The following is a 15,803-nucleotide window of genomic DNA, read 5'->3' as shown; positions in this document are numbered from 1 at the left end:
ATAAGATACCTCAACGTGTACTGAAATTAATGCGTAAAAGTATAAGCAGAAACAAGTTATTTGCAGAGTGTCAAAGTATCTCTCCCAAGATATTTATTCATTACAAAGGAGAAAGTAAAACTTCACAGTGTTGAAATCTGGCAGACGCCACCTTAACCAAGTGATTAAGGTCAGCATTACCAGCATTACCAGCGGTAAGAAGCGGCCCAGCACTAATAAGGACGTGCGGAGAAGGGCATCACATCATTCCTGTGGGTCTCTTATGAGAGGTACTATAACCTCCAAAGACAAACCCAAGTAGAGGAACAGTCTGCAAAACATCTGACCAGTATTCTTCAAGAGTGGTAATTAAGGTCACAAAAGACAAGGAAGGACCAAGGGATTGTCACAGACCAGAGAACTCTAAGAAGTAATTAGCACCAAACACAACTGGATTGGATCTTGGATCAGAAAAATTACATTAGTGGAAAAAATGGGTGAAATTCAAGTAAAATCTATAGTTAGTCAACACAATCGTACCACTTTAATTTCTGCTCTTGAACAGTATACTAGTTATGAAAGATGTTAACATCAAGAGAGTACTATTTTCGTACCTTTTCTAAGTCTAAAATTATTTTAAAGTTTTTTTTTTTTTAATCCCCAAAAAACTCTATTTCTGACAGCGCTGAAAAGGAAAAGTATAATAGGCGTAGAATAAATTAACTCTGCCAGCTTAGGAGAAATGTAAACTTTTAGAGTATCTTATTTCCACAGGGAATCTGGGAACTCAGCAAGAGAGACCTGCTGACTGATACTTCTCTCGTCCTTCGAAAGGGAAAGCTCCATATAACTTTAAAACACTTGTACTTTATCAATTATTTGAAAACATAACTTCTCAAAAAAAAAAAAAACCCACAACTTATTGTTGGGGATTATGTAGAAAATATATATTCCCCGAATGACTTAAAGTTTTATAAGATAGACAAACAGGAACATAAGATCCCTGTAATTCCATCAAAGCTATCATCTGACTCTTGACTAGATTTAAGTAGGGCTATACCAAGATAAAGAGTAAATTATCAATAAATTAAAATATGTGATAATATGCTTCTTTGAGTAGGAGAACTGGTAATTATCTGCCAGGTCTTTCCTCAAGTAATCACATATAATACAACTATTCTGAAACCAAATCAATCTCAGTAACCAAAATAATGATTTTTGGGTGGAAATCTCATCAAAGGAAGGTGAAAAAGTAAAGTGATACAAAAAAAAAGCATACTTAATAATTCAACAGGTAAATTACTAGAAAACTAATTATATTACTTTGACAATACAAAGACTGGTAATACATTCAAGTTTATCATGCATTCTTACTTGAAATATACCTGCTCTAAGCCTAGAACAGATCATCTCAGCAAATAACACAATTTATTTTTAAAAAATTTCTAATGCAGATATTTGAAAACAGAAGATGTTAGTTTGTTTAAACTGTTAAATATAAACTTCAAAATGCATACAAATCAGAATTTCTTCAGGAAAAAGCAAAGATAACAAAACAGACTAGAATTACCTTGATGTAAGTGTATTGTTTCATATTGTAAGTAGATTATAACTACGCTCTGAAACATTACCATGTCGGTAAATTTATGAAATAAGCTTAGCATTGGTTAGCCAGAATGCATGCCGTGCAAAGGCTGAAAGCAGCTATGAACATAAACCCAAGGCACTGAAATAAGCACCGATTTTATCAACAGCCCAGCGTGAAAGTGCCAATGATTGCTTCTAATAGTCTAATAAGAAACGTGAGTAAGATTTCACTGAAAATTTCTGTACCTGTCTTTGTTTGTTAAACCCAGAGTCACACGGCTTTAAGGAAGGAATAAAACAGAATGAAGGAAACGAGCTTAAGTAAAACATCAAACAGGCACATGTAATAAACACAGGCGCCACGCTTGTCACTCCTCAGACTTTCTGTAGCTTTGAACACACCACTTCTGCAGCAGCACAGGGCAAGGAACACACGCAGCTGTGCACGTGCGCGCACACACACACATACAGTAGTTTAATGTCATTAACACGTGCTTGGTAACTTTATCATTGTACTCTCAAAATTCATAGTCTTCCCATTAAACGAATGACGCATGGGCCATACATTCAACAAGAAAACGGAGTAAATAAAACTTGCTCTAAAAGTCAGTTTTTCTACCACATACCAACATAAAATTAACATTTAAATATTCTGATTAAAACACTACAGCTAAAGTTAACCAATTTAATAAGAATACAAGCACTTGGAATTCACATGATCACTTCATAAAATGAACTGTTATCTAGCCACCCTACACTTAATGCTCAGAAACCTACTTTTCACACTTGGGTTTTGTTTCATTGGGCATTTGGCACATGAGAGATACATTAAAACAGCATCTGAAAAGAAAGGCCTTAACAGCCTTATGGCTTTACGCTATATCGGCGAAAAATATCTGCATACCATGATTAACATAACTAATTTTAGTGATGGAGATTTTTAAAAAGCTCCAATTCAAAGCAGATGCCATTTTTCTGTACCCATTAGGCACGGAATTAGGTACCCATTAGGCTGGTGGCAAAAACTGTTAAATAGTTAAACTAATCTACAGAGGACTGACAATATTGATTCAAAATTAGTTTCCAATATTGGGTTTTTTTAATCAATACGACTATTTTTATTTTATTTTCTTATTGTTATGTAAGTCACCATACAGTACATCAGTTTTTGATGCAGTGTTCCATGAGTCATAGTTTCAGTAAAGGACAGGGCTTTGCTGTTTGCTAGCCTAATGTCAGATGTTCTCCTTCTGACCTACTCAGTATCTGCTGTACCTAATGGAAACCTTGCTTTCTAATTTACCTCATAAATAGGATTTGCAGAAAGTTACCACGTATCTCTCTATATATTTGTGAAGACTTGAAAAAAATATCAAAAAGGAGTCCTAATGAAATGCCAGCTTAGTCTAAGATACTAGAAACACAAAAGAAAGCTACTGTCAACCTAGTTAGAAAATATAACTTATTCTTCAAATTACAAGAGAAATAATAATGAGGTCAAAGTTAACAGATGAGGCTTAACCTACCTTTTAGGGCAATCTTAAAAAAAAAAGTACTAAAACTGCAATGAATGTGATTGCTATTTTTTAACTTCTAATTGTACTCTAGGATGTCTGTGATCTCGTTACTGCAATATATTTCTGTGGAAATCTCTCCCATCAATTTTGTGCCAGTTTATTAATTGCTTAGGGAGAAAAGTTTTCTTGAGTTTGAGGCTGGCACAAAGACTTTCAAGCCCAAAGTGCACACAATTTTTCACTATATCATGGAAGTAAAAATAAGTTAATACTTTTCCATACTGAAACAGAATAATAAAAACACATTTCTAATATACTTTAGAAAGTGTGAATGACGCTGAGAAAAGCCACTGAGAGGAGGCCGCGAGTGTGTGTCCAAATCCTACACCCTGAACAAAACCTAGAACGAGCCCATTTCTTACCCAAGGCATCTTTAACTTTCTCGTCCAACTCTGCTCCTGAACAATGAGAAACAGCTTGATTTGGATATACATTTGTTTGCAAACAGGTTAAAAGTTCTAAGCCAGTGGTGGAAATAAAAATTATCTACAGTTCAGCCCCATCTTTTTTTACTTTACTTTTTCTTCTTCTTTTTGCTTACTTATAGCTACTCTGCCAACTGCATCCAGTTTCATGAAAACCAAGACCTTCATTTTTAATACCTTTATTAATTCATCAATTTTCATTGATCTCTAACGGCACGCGGGAAATAAGGATACTGTCATTAATTCTGTCTTTGCACTTCTGAAGTTCTTCACAATAATACTGAGTACTAATTCTTTTCATGCCTTTTTAAAAAATTAATTAATTCTTTAAAGATTTTATTTACTTATTTGCCAGAGAGAGAGAGCACAAGCAGGGGAAGCAGCAGGCAGAGGGAGAAGCAGGCTCCCCGCTGAGCAGACAGCCCAATGTGAGGCTCAATCCCAGGACCCTGAGATCAGGACCTGAGCCGAAGGCAGACGCTTAACCGACTAAGCCACCCAGGCACCCCAATTTTTCATGACTTTTCAGTGCGGTATGTAAGTCATCTAAATACAGCTGCCTGAAGGTATCGAGTAAATCTGTGGCACAGAAGCCTGAGAATGACTGACTTCGGAGCCCAGAGAATTCCCTTGGCAGCCTCTGAACTCAAAGGCTCGATGTGGGCAGGAGTTTCATCAGTGTTGTCCACTGCTGTGTGCCACCAGGATGGTGCCCGGTAGACACTCAACAGATCTGTTGAGCCAGTAAGCGATCACACAGGGACCTGTAGAACTCAGCGCTAAGTAATTCAAGGAAGGATAAGAAGGAAAGAAATGCTGTATCGTTCCTACTTTTGAAGGACTGCTTTTCAGTGAAATACGGTTTCCACCATGAGCAGCAGAACTTAGATAAAAACCGACTCCAGTACTGCTAAGAGCAACTCTGGAAGACCATACCAGAATGCCACAGAGGCTCCCTGGCCTGAGAGAAGCCCTCCCCACTGGTCCTCCCCTTCATGGTCACAGATGCTCGGATGCCATTATTTCTAGCGGGACCTGGACTGAAAGAAAGCACAGGCACCACGTACATTCCCTGGAAAGCAGTCACAACTTTAAAGTATTTGGAGCACTCAAATAGCCCAGAAATCCTTCTAAATTCTAAGAAAGCAAACCAACAGAAGCATCAGCAGATGAAAGGCAGAGTTAACCTACACTGACTGGTGTATCTGTACACTACTCCTACTACTGAGACAGGTAATTTAACATGAAACACTTTTAGTTCGAGTCTTTAAAGCTCCATAAAATTTGGCCTTGGTGTAGTAATAATAATAATAATTAAGTCTTGAAAGTGTCCTAAAGTTGAGTAATCCTTACATCAGACCTATGTGGTAGGTCTGCTTTTTCCAGATGAGGAAGTTGGGCATCGAGGAGGTTAAGTAATTTGTCCAAGGCAAAGCGCTAGCCACCAGGGTAGGGTCTATGGGACTTCAGATCGAACACCTGGCTAAGGCATGCTGAGTGTTAACAGGGGCGAAGAAAGCAGCACGGTCTGAGGAATGGGCTGTGACACGGGCAAGTAGCTCTGGCCCCACATCGGGCACTCCCCTCCTGTGCACCTCAGACGAGTCTCTCAGACCCAGTCCTGAAAGTTCTGCACTGTGGAGCCGAATGAGGCCACGGGTCCTAGTGCTCCTGCGGCCCCTCAAAAGGGAAGGCAAGTCCAGGGTGGGGGCCACACCTGCACTTTTACTGGTTTTATGAACTAGAGTTCTAATTAGTATTTCATTTCTGAAAAAAACTTCTCTGCTTTAAAAGTTTGAAAACCACAGTCCATTCGAGCTCTGATTTCTGGGGAACATATCTTGGGTCCAGTGTTAATCTTCCTCCCCAGTTTTATAAGATTTGGCATGTATTTTCTCTACATAAAATTGTTTTTTAAAGTTAGCATAGAGTCTTGTATTTTACCTCTTCACTGTTGTGAAACACCTGGACATACCTATAACTTATCTGGAAGTCCTTGGCTGGCCTTCACAAGCTATACTCATGACAATGTTCCTTAATGTGAGAAAACCCAATTGTTTCATTAGAATCTACTTTTTAAAGGTTTATCAGAATTCCCTGTGGTAAAAAAAGATGGGACCACTTATGTTGAAAATAACAGTTGGTTAACTCGTTATGGTCTTCTTCTTATTGGTGGTATTGTTTATTTATTTTTACTCATTACTTTGTGTCTGTAATGACAATTTATCCAAAAGCGTTCGTGTAGCTCCTGACTTATCTATAAGCAGCTCTTATCATCAGCTGTTGCATATGGGGGGACAGCTGAATGAGCAAACAGACCTGACCCAGAATCCTATTATCTCAGAAATACAAAACTTTCTACCACAGGACTGGAAAGCCATATGAGCTCCGAAGGGTTAAATAATTTTTATATTAACTACTTCTGTGTTGGTTCAGCTATAAAAATCCTAGACAATGTTTCCAAGTACAGATACTTCACATTTCCACCACTGCTTTTGATCTGGGTTTGAACTAAGTGTCTATTTTTACTAGTCTTCTACCAAACAAATTTTACATGCTACTGTCAGTGTTAATTTCTTAAAAGCAAAGAAAGCTTGGTAAGCACTTATTATTCACTAAGCCAATCACAAAACTATCTTTTAATATTAAAAAGAGAGCAAATAGTACGGTTATTTCACTAAACAAAGGCACTAATATATGCAGAGCACCTTTATCCTTTGTTATTGGGTTTCTAAACACATCACAAGAATTGCATTATTTCCCCTTCCCCAAAAACTCATTTCAAATTTGCTTAATGCTCCTTCACTGGTCCCTGAAAGAAACTACAGATATCTTCTAATTACAAGTGTTTGTCCACATACTCAAGCATAGGAATAGCTACTATTCTAGCATGTCTGTGTCATTAAGACCAATCAAATTCTTCACAGTATCTGATTTTCATCAAAAGTTTGCTAAGGAATTTTAGCTTAGAGAATTGCATTACATGCATGAATGTATGTATGAAGGGCTGACTAAACTAAAAGTCATTCTTGCATATAGTGGCAATGATCCACGCATTAAAGATTCCCCCAACACCCAAATAGAATTATTATGGTTTATTGTGTCTATTATTCCTGGATAATTGGAGTCACTCAAACACTTCAGCTGAAATGTTAATGACTTAAAAGGAATCATCAACTCCTCAATGAAAACACCAAAATGGTTCTCTTTCCTCTCTTACTAACATTAACTCAAAGAAAATTAAAATTTAAAAACTACTGCCTACCCAAATGCATGTTTTAAGTTCAAAGTTACAGATAAGCTCAGGATGTAGTATTTCCCCCACGTTAATTCTGTCAAGCCACACTTTAGCAGAGCTCTAGATTAAACTGATCATGTCCACATGGGCATAACATTCTGCAAATAAATCAAAAGAAGGTAAAATACAAACTGGGTTCCTAAATTCCATATTGAGTAAATGAAGATTTTAAGGCTCAACACAGTAAACATATTTCTTATTAAATACAAAGTCCTGAATAACAAATATACGGAATGATTTCCCGTACAATTTTTTTTAAGAAACTCCACTTTAAGGTGTTGGCCCAAAAAGGTTTAAATAATTCCCTTTACATAATAAACTACCTCTGTTTACCTAGCAATTTTATTTTAATAAAAATACAGGTCAAGAAAAATAGCACTACATTCACACTGGGGTTTCACTAACTGTGGACACCCAGATTAAGGCTGCGTCACTACAGATGCATTCTGGTCTACACCACCGAGCTTCTAATGTCCTTCTGTGGTCTTGAGGGTGATTTTGGATACTTTCAAAAGTATTCCACATGTGCAGTACCAACTGTCGGCTTAAGAAAAATAATCAAAGGTGAAAATATTGCTCAACACTAAGGAACATATGCCACCTACTGACTGCTCCTGAAGGCTGCTAGAAAAATCCTGCCCTTGGACAATAAAAAAAGAGCCCATCCCACGTCATTGAAAAAGGGGAAAAACTGGAGGAAATAAAGTGTAAAGTTAAACATTAGCTTTTAAATTAATCCATGAACTATAACGATTAGTATCAGCTACTCTACGCTAGTGGCCACAACAGCACAGACGCAGAGTTAGGGGACTGCTGTCACCACAACTAGGACAGTTGTTAAGGCTGCAGAAGCGATGACAGGCTCGTGTTCCCACCACAAGACTACTCCGTTACCCGCAAGGAGTCTGTGGGTGAAGGAAGCCCCTCAGCAGCATCCTCCTTGATAACCTCCTAACAACACAAAACAAGAGCATGGGTGAAAGGTGAGGGGGGCAAACTAGGATGACGAATGAACACGATGCTGACATGATCACAGACGACACTGAAACCTGGCTATGAGTCGATTCCCCTAGTGACATTTAAATTTGAAATAACAGTTTAAGTTCTATAGCTTTTACCTTCTAATGTGTAAAAATATATTAACAAGAAATTTCTTTTTGTGAATTGTTAAACTAAGCTGACCATCAGGAACACATAATATTTTACAATGTATTTTGTTTTGGATTAGAGTCAATCATACGTTTAAGTAATTCCCTAATTCTATTTAATTTCTGCTTTAAATTAAAATGCTCTTCCAATATACCCTCGAATTTTTATACCATAGGGCTAACATACATACATATATATAAATACACACACACACACACACACACACACACACACACACAGATACCATGTATGTATATTTTTGTAAAAAGATATTAGAAATTAACAAATGTAAAGGTTTAGTTTTTAGAGTTTTGGTAACAGACACTGAACTCTAAGCCAGAAACTCTGGTTGTAAACAGCTCAACATTTATTCACTGAGGCCGCTAGTCATTTTCCTTCCATAGACATTTGCCAGAAATGAAAACAAAATACATTTTATGTTAGTAAGAGCTTATCTGTCTTAAGACTATTTATAAAGTAAGTTGCATTCTTTTGTTACAGAAAGGAAATAACCAAACTTCTACTGCTGTCTGTGTGTCTTATTAGATTAATACTTTAGTTACCCTTTTTTATACTTACTAGGCCATTGCTCTGATCTCTGGGCAAATTCGTTTTTACTGATGGACGTGAGATGAGGTGTTGGGAGCTGCCAGGGTAATACCTTGGCGTGTAAAGGTAGGGGGCAAAGAATGGCTATGGAAAAAACACGTAACAAAAGAAGGGGATAAACAATTACAGAAATCAAAGTGTGATGAGATTTATCAAATGAAACTAACCAATAAAACACAACTCCAAATTTTTAATAATGCAAGTGACAAAACAAAAGAAAAAGAGCCTTACTTATAGTCTCTAAGATATCAAACCCAAATTTGAGACCCAGTATTTAAATTTTCATATTGTTGATTTAATATAAGGTTTTTTAAGCAACTAAAGTTTCATACCTTACAGTCTGACAAGAGTTTTTCCTTAACATTTTTATGGGCTTACCATGTATCAGTTCCTAAGTGACTTACAAATATTAACTCACAATTTATTTAACAACAACAACAAAAATAAGCAAAATGGACTCTTAATACCATTCTTTTCAAAAAAAGATTAGCCTTAAGAAAGTCAAAAAAAGTCTTAATATATATGAGAACACCCTAGCATGGATTCCAGGAATATTATTACTCTAAGTTCCCAGAGCTCACTTTATATCCTATGCCCTAGAGTGTATCTCCTAAATAAGGTGTGTTTTTTTAATGGGGAATCCATTGTTGAGCGAGATTTATAACTCCGGCATTTATTTGTAGCCAACTTCACATAAACAGGAGGTATGAGATTATATGTGCTAAACATAAAGATTAAAACTCATTAAGCTTCATTACACTGAAATAACATCTTCCCATACCTTTTTACTGCTGCCATTTAAGAAAATTATTCCCCTTTTAACTTTCAGACTAAGAACCTCAAATAACTAGAACAAAAAAATAACTAGATCTAAAAACATGAGAAAATGTTAAGTGTTTTTAAAATGATAAAATACTCTTAAAGCATCACATCAGCCTGATGGTATGGTAAATTAAAAAAATAAGTAATTTTTTGGTTTCAAAACCTCAACTGTCATCTACCGATCAATGAGCCATTTTATGTAAAATTACAGCAGATTTTAAGACTGCTAAATAAAACCCTGCATTTCAACACTGTCTACCACATAGTTAAATTTTACAAGGATGGAATACATTATAAAATGCTATTGTTCCACCTTTTTCTCCTTGTCTGAATAAAAGAATAGAATAACATTCATACGACCTCTATGAAGAGTGCCCCTAATTACAGTTGAGCTTGAACAACACAGGGGTGAGGAGTTCTGATCCCCACCACCCCCCACCCCCAAAACTGTGTAGTCGAAAATCTGTCAAAATAACTTTTGACTTCCCCAAAACTTAATTACTAACGGCCTACTGGCGACGGGAAGCCTTACCGACAATAGTAACAGTCAAATGCACATATTTTATAGGGTTTATGCACTATATGCTGTATTCTTACAATAAAGTAAGCTATAGAACAGCAAATATTAAGAAAAGCATAAGGAAAACACATTTATAATACTGTACTGTAATTGTTTTAAAAATGCTGTGTAAAAGTGGACCCACACAGCTCAAACCTGTGTTGTTCAAGGGTCAACTGTACTTATATGGCCAACACTTTTCAAAACCTGAAAATTTAATTTAAATTCTGGAATTTCTTCATTGCCACATTTACTCTAAACTTTGCTTTCTTCCTAGCTCGCGTGACATTTCCTTAGGCGTGCAGTTGGCTTCTGTGAACACTAACCCCTACGTTTTTCTCAAATTAGACTAAAGAGGGAGACAACAAAAATAAGAAACAGTAATGGACCTTAGCGTACCGTTCCAGAAAGTATAATACTAGGGCTCATACTCCAATATCCTGTAGGAAATATTAGTGCTTAAGATCAGTAGGATGGGTATAGCTCAGGCCACTAAACTTGATAGGGTCTGTATATTACCGATCACTGTACTTCCACCCTTTGCAGTAGAAAATGATCACATTTATACTAAGTAAATAATTATGCACGACTGCACATAACCTGAAATATAACTCCAGAAATGGCTACAGTGCTATTACTTGGCAATAACATCTGAATCCTACAAGTGGTATCTTCTATCATAATCTCACATTTAAAAGCTGTAACACATATTAAATAGATTTACTGAATACAGTGGAAATTTAAGTTTGAAGTTAAATCATTGTTCTAAATGCCAATATAATTATGCAAAATATAACAAATGGAACACTGTTTATGAACAAATAGAGAAACAGCTCCCTTTGTGGCACAGGATAGTCACTGATGACCCGTGGAGTTCACTTCCTTAAAAAAGCAAAAAGCATCTCTAACATTCGAGACTCAGCTGAGATTTAGACCCCATTAAAGTTAAAAGTTCTTTTTATTTTTAAAAAAATCATGTATTTTTTTTCAGCATAACAGTATTCATTATTTTTGCACAAAATCATGTATTTTAAATTCAAACTTAACATTTTTCCTATTTTAAAACTAATGTGCAGTTTCAAAACAATAACAGACTCCACAGCAGAAAACTTCTGGTATTTCCCCCAAACAAATTCTTAGAACGAAAGATTCCTCGCACTTCCTTACCCTGTTGTAGAACGGATGCTGAGGTCCTGTCATCCCACTGTAATAGCTGCTGTGAGGCTGTGGTGACACAACCCCACCTCCAAACGGTCCATTGAAGGAAGTGGAAGAAGAGCAGACAGATGGGGGCTGGCTATAGCCTGACGGGGGTCTAGGTGGAGCTTCGTGAAGAGGCAGTGGAGGATAGGCGAGCCCCCCAATATTAATCTGGTCTCTCGCAGCACGAACATCTGAAAGATTAAACGGTACCCCAGAAGACAAAAGAAAAGAGGACTTCAGTCATCAGTCCAGCTATCACGTCCTCCTTTAGTTATCAAATAGAAACATGCTTTTTTTCCACTCTTGCCAAGGATTCCAACTGACTTAAAGGAGACAGGAAATCTTGACTCATAAAAATCTTGTTCATAGACATTCTAGTGAGAAAAAACTCAACTACTTTGCATAAAAGCTTTTTTCACCATTTGAAAAGTCACCAACATCTGGATTCTTCTCTTCAGTTACCAGAACAGTAATATTTTTTCTCTAACTATTTAAGGTATTTGTGCTATTCTAACAGTGGTTATGATCCATAAGGTGTTATTATTCATAACGATTATTAAATAATCGTTATGAATAATAACTACTAATAACTCACAGTGGTCTAATACTAATAAATACAGTGATTGCTAAACTGTGGGTGTGCAAACTGTATGATTTATCCTTCTCTGAACAAAACAATTCCATAGCCACAAAATACACCTTGATATCAGCCTTAAAACTGGTACCTAAAAAAGAAAGCAGAAGTAGACTGAAACTCTCTCTTCATAACTCTCAGGAAACTCAAGGAAACTCAACGGCGGGTCAGCAGTGCCACACGGCAGATAGTGTGTTTCAGGAACGGTTGTGTGTGTGTGTGCGTGCGCATACAGCAGTGGTTCAAGAACAAAAGAAATGATTCCAGAACTTTAATGTCACCATCCTTAAGTTCCAGTCCACAAGTTTAAGTTAAAATTTATCAAGTAATATAAGGATATCTGTGCCCTTTCAGATAGAGACCCCTATTAAGATTAGTCACAGAAAAATTATAATGGACTGACATCTTACAGTGCTGACTGTTTCTTAAAAGGAATCTGATTGCAAAGAAGTCAGGTATGTGGGTTGAGAAACATTACGATAAGGTGGTTTTACAAGTGACATTTTCTTAGCAGTCTCTAAAGGAGGTCAAGATTCCTAATCCTCAGTTTCATTAACTGTCCTGTGTAGTGCTTGGTTCGGTACTTCTTGGTTTTTCATGGAGCAAGACAAACTCACATAGCTAAGTTAGAAATGCAAAACATCCTGAAGACCAGAGAAGACAAATCACATTCACTACGACTACCCACCTGCAATAATTTCCCGTAGCTTGGGGTCTAGGTTGACAGTACATGGCAAAAAGGTTTTTACATCTCGAGCCACAAGAACTGGGGTCCTTGAAGACAAAAACACTTCAAAGTTTCTTATATCTCCATCTATTTCTAGCAGTGGCTCAACATCTTTAGTTGTTGGAATATTCTTTGATATTCTTCAAACAGGAAACAAATGAAAAAAGGTCATTACTGTCCGTATCAGAAAGGAAAATTCCACATGTACCTTAAAATTTATATATGAAAATAAATAACACATTATACATCTTGTTTTCATTAAAAATTTTCTTAAGAAAAAAAAACTGGTACATACACTACAAAATTACTAAGATAATAAGTGTGAGGTCAGCCTTTGGCCTAAGGCAGGACTGGAGCTAGGAAACAGGAAGGAGAGCAATATATCCTAGGCACTCACATGTTGGTGAGAACCACTCTGTGCAAATTAAATGAGTTGCCATTTTACACACGAGGAGAGTGAGCCTCACACAAACGAGGCAGCCTGCCTAGAGCCACGCAAGCACGCAAGACAAGCTGACTGGTTCTGACTCCGTGCTTATTATGGGATACCACATTTCTTTCTTTGCAAAGAAGAGAAGAAATAAACAATAATTTTTAAATAAATTACATAAAGTAGAAAAAAGTTAGTACAGGTTTTTCCTTTTTCAAAAAAGGTCTTATTCTCTATTTCTTCACTGCTCAGACCCAATCCTGGGCTGGTAGCCAAATATTAAAAGCCATCTGAGGGAAAATCCAGAGAACAAAATTAGCAAACAAGAAGAGAAGAGCATGCTGGTGAGAAGATAAGAAGAGCAATTTTGTCTTCATGAATTTCAGGGAGTCCCTCTCACAGACTCACTCACATATATACAAAACAGAAAAGCCCTCCGAAATAGGATTACTCTTATAGATTAGAATGGCATTCAAACCGATTATTAATATGGTTTAAATGATATGAAAACCTTGGAGAATGGTTACAAAGAATCATTTGCGGAAGTGGCCAAAATTTCAGAACTTGAACAGTTAAAAAGGTAGTTCATCTGTTTGAGGAGTTTAACATGAAATACTAAGAAGAGAGGCTACAAAGATTTAGATAAAAACACACAGCTGACAAGTCACATGAAACAAATTAACTGAATTTCAATGCCAGCTCTGCTTAAACTTGAATGTGAACAGTGTTCTCAGTATGATGAACAATACTGCTGTTCACAAGCCAACAGTCTACTGCTGGTTTCCAGATTGAAGGCTCGATTTTAACCTTTTGAGCTCAATACATTAAGCTCTTCTACTGAAAGAGATATTTATGTAAATGATAATCTTTTGGCAGCGGGCCACTAAAATCATATGTGTCTTTATTTTTCAGATATTTTTCCAAAGGTTAGTATTTAAAGAATTTAAGTAACTTCACTTTTCAATTAAGAGTGAATTTAAATTTTTAGTATTATGAATCATGTGAATTAAAGTTGCCAGCAGTTAAATGGCCCACAGAAAGCATTATAAAACCTCAGGCATCAATGAGCTCCTAGTAAGTTTAAATGCAATTTCTTTCTATGCTACCAATCTAGCAGTACTTGTTAATGCCAACATCAATGTAAGTTAAAAGCATTTTGATTATAAATGACAGTGGTTTAGAGAAAGTCCATATTAATTCCTTGGCAGAAATTACCTAAGCCATTCAAATCACTTCCATTCAAAATGAGGTCTTAAATTACTGGGAAAAAAACTTCCTATTTTAAATCAAAATATAAACAGATTCGAAAAGCATAATTTATGAAGGCATTATTTATCATACTTTATCTAAAAGTAGCCACCTAACAATGTCATTATTTAATCATTGAAGGTTAAAAATAAGACAGATTTTCTTTAAAAACTTAAACAGGGAAAACTCTTAACTGTCTCAGAATTTTTTACCTTAAAACCAATTTAACCCCTAGTAGACTCAAATACTTCCTACCACAGTGAATGCCCAATTATTAAATAATATTCTAATGCACTCTGGAAAGAGATGGAACATACAGACAGAAAACAGCTACTCTGCACTGTAGCCAATGGGTGAGGAACAAAAGAGGAAGTGAAGTGCACATCTGTGGAAACACAACCAAACACCCCGAACACCTTCGGAGCTAACTGTGCTCTCCTGTTCTGTCTTGACCCAGTTAATTCCTACTCATCATTAGTCTCAGTCCAACTTCCCCTCTTCCGGGAAGTCTTCTCCAAGCGCAGGCCCTCATAGCACATACCCTTTCTTGCACACCACCTATCACAACTGGAATTTTATAATCTATTAGTGGAATTATTTTATTAATGTCTACTCCCCCTCTAGACTAGAAGTTCCTTTAAAGCTGGGACCAAGTTTGGTGGTGGTCACTATTCTATCTCTAGCGCCTTGAAGCAGAGCACTGTCACGTCACTCTTGCTTAAATATCTGTAGAGTGAAAAAAATATTTATCTGTAGAGTGAATACACACAAAAAATGCATTATTCCCTAAGAACTCTATTCTTTTATAATAATGTTCACTTTAATTTCCCTTTCTGATATTGGAAACAAATTTATGCTTGGGAAAGTGTAGGTCGATCCACTTTTAGTTAATTTTCATACATGGTGTGAGATAGGGGTCCAACTTCATTCTTTCACATGTGGAAATCTAGTTGGCCCAGCACCATTTGGGGAAGAGACTATTCTTTTCCCCATGAAATGGACTTGGCACCCTTCTCAAAGCTCAATTGGCCAGATGTATGACTTTCCTAGTGTAGTTATTGAATAGGATGCCTTTAAAACACAAGATTACTTTTGCAAGTTTTGAAAGTATTTCTGAACTCTCATCTCTTCCACTGGACTATATGCCTATCTTTAGGCCAGTACCTCATTGTTTTGATTACTGCGATTTTGTAGTTAGTTTTTAAAACTGAGAAACGCGAGCCCTCCGACTTCATTGTTCTTTTTCGAGATTGTTTTGGCTACTCATATTTATATTCAATTTCATATGAATCTGAGGATCAGGTTTCTATTTCTGCAAAAGGCTACTGGAATTCGGACAGGGACTGCACTGAATCTGTAGATCACTTTGGGTAGTACTGACATCTTAATATTTAGTCTTCCTGTTGATGAACATGAAATATATTTCCATATATTTAGATTTTTTTTTTTTAGATCTTTTATTTAGCAATTCACAGTTTTCAATGTATAATTCTTTAACCTCATTGGTTAAATTCATTCCTGGGCGTTTCATTCTTTTCTATGCTATAGTAAATAGA

At 36.4% G+C, this 15,803-nt stretch overlaps 1 protein-coding gene across 1 annotated transcript in view; it reads right to left on the bottom strand.

Moving 5' to 3' along the window:
• Positions 1 to 15,803, bottom strand: part of LOC111154043 (kinase D interacting substrate 220) — a 109,420-nt gene that overhangs the window by 11,847 nt on the left and 81,770 nt on the right. The window contains exons 23-28 of the mRNA XM_022513397.1: positions 12,531 to 12,709; positions 11,173 to 11,399; positions 8,595 to 8,708; positions 7,761 to 7,817; positions 3,506 to 3,541; positions 1,813 to 1,845 (exon numbers count right to left, since the gene is read on the bottom strand). Coding sequence (XP_022369105.1) covers positions 1,813 to 1,845; positions 3,506 to 3,541; positions 7,761 to 7,817; positions 8,595 to 8,708; positions 11,173 to 11,399; positions 12,531 to 12,709 — 646 coding nt within the window. The remainder of the gene's footprint in view (positions 1 to 1,812; positions 1,846 to 3,505; positions 3,542 to 7,760; positions 7,818 to 8,594; positions 8,709 to 11,172; positions 11,400 to 12,530; positions 12,710 to 15,803) is intronic.

Source organism: Enhydra lutris, unplaced genomic scaffold (genome assembly GCF_002288905.1).
Source record: "Enhydra lutris kenyoni isolate GAN:26980312 unplaced genomic scaffold, ASM228890v2 scaffoldscaffold35, whole genome shotgun sequence".
NCBI classification, from domain to species: Eukaryota; Metazoa; Chordata; class Mammalia; order Carnivora; family Mustelidae; genus Enhydra; species Enhydra lutris.
The sequence above is the reverse complement of the archived record's forward strand: the minus strand, read 5'-3'. Positions and strand labels throughout refer to the sequence as shown.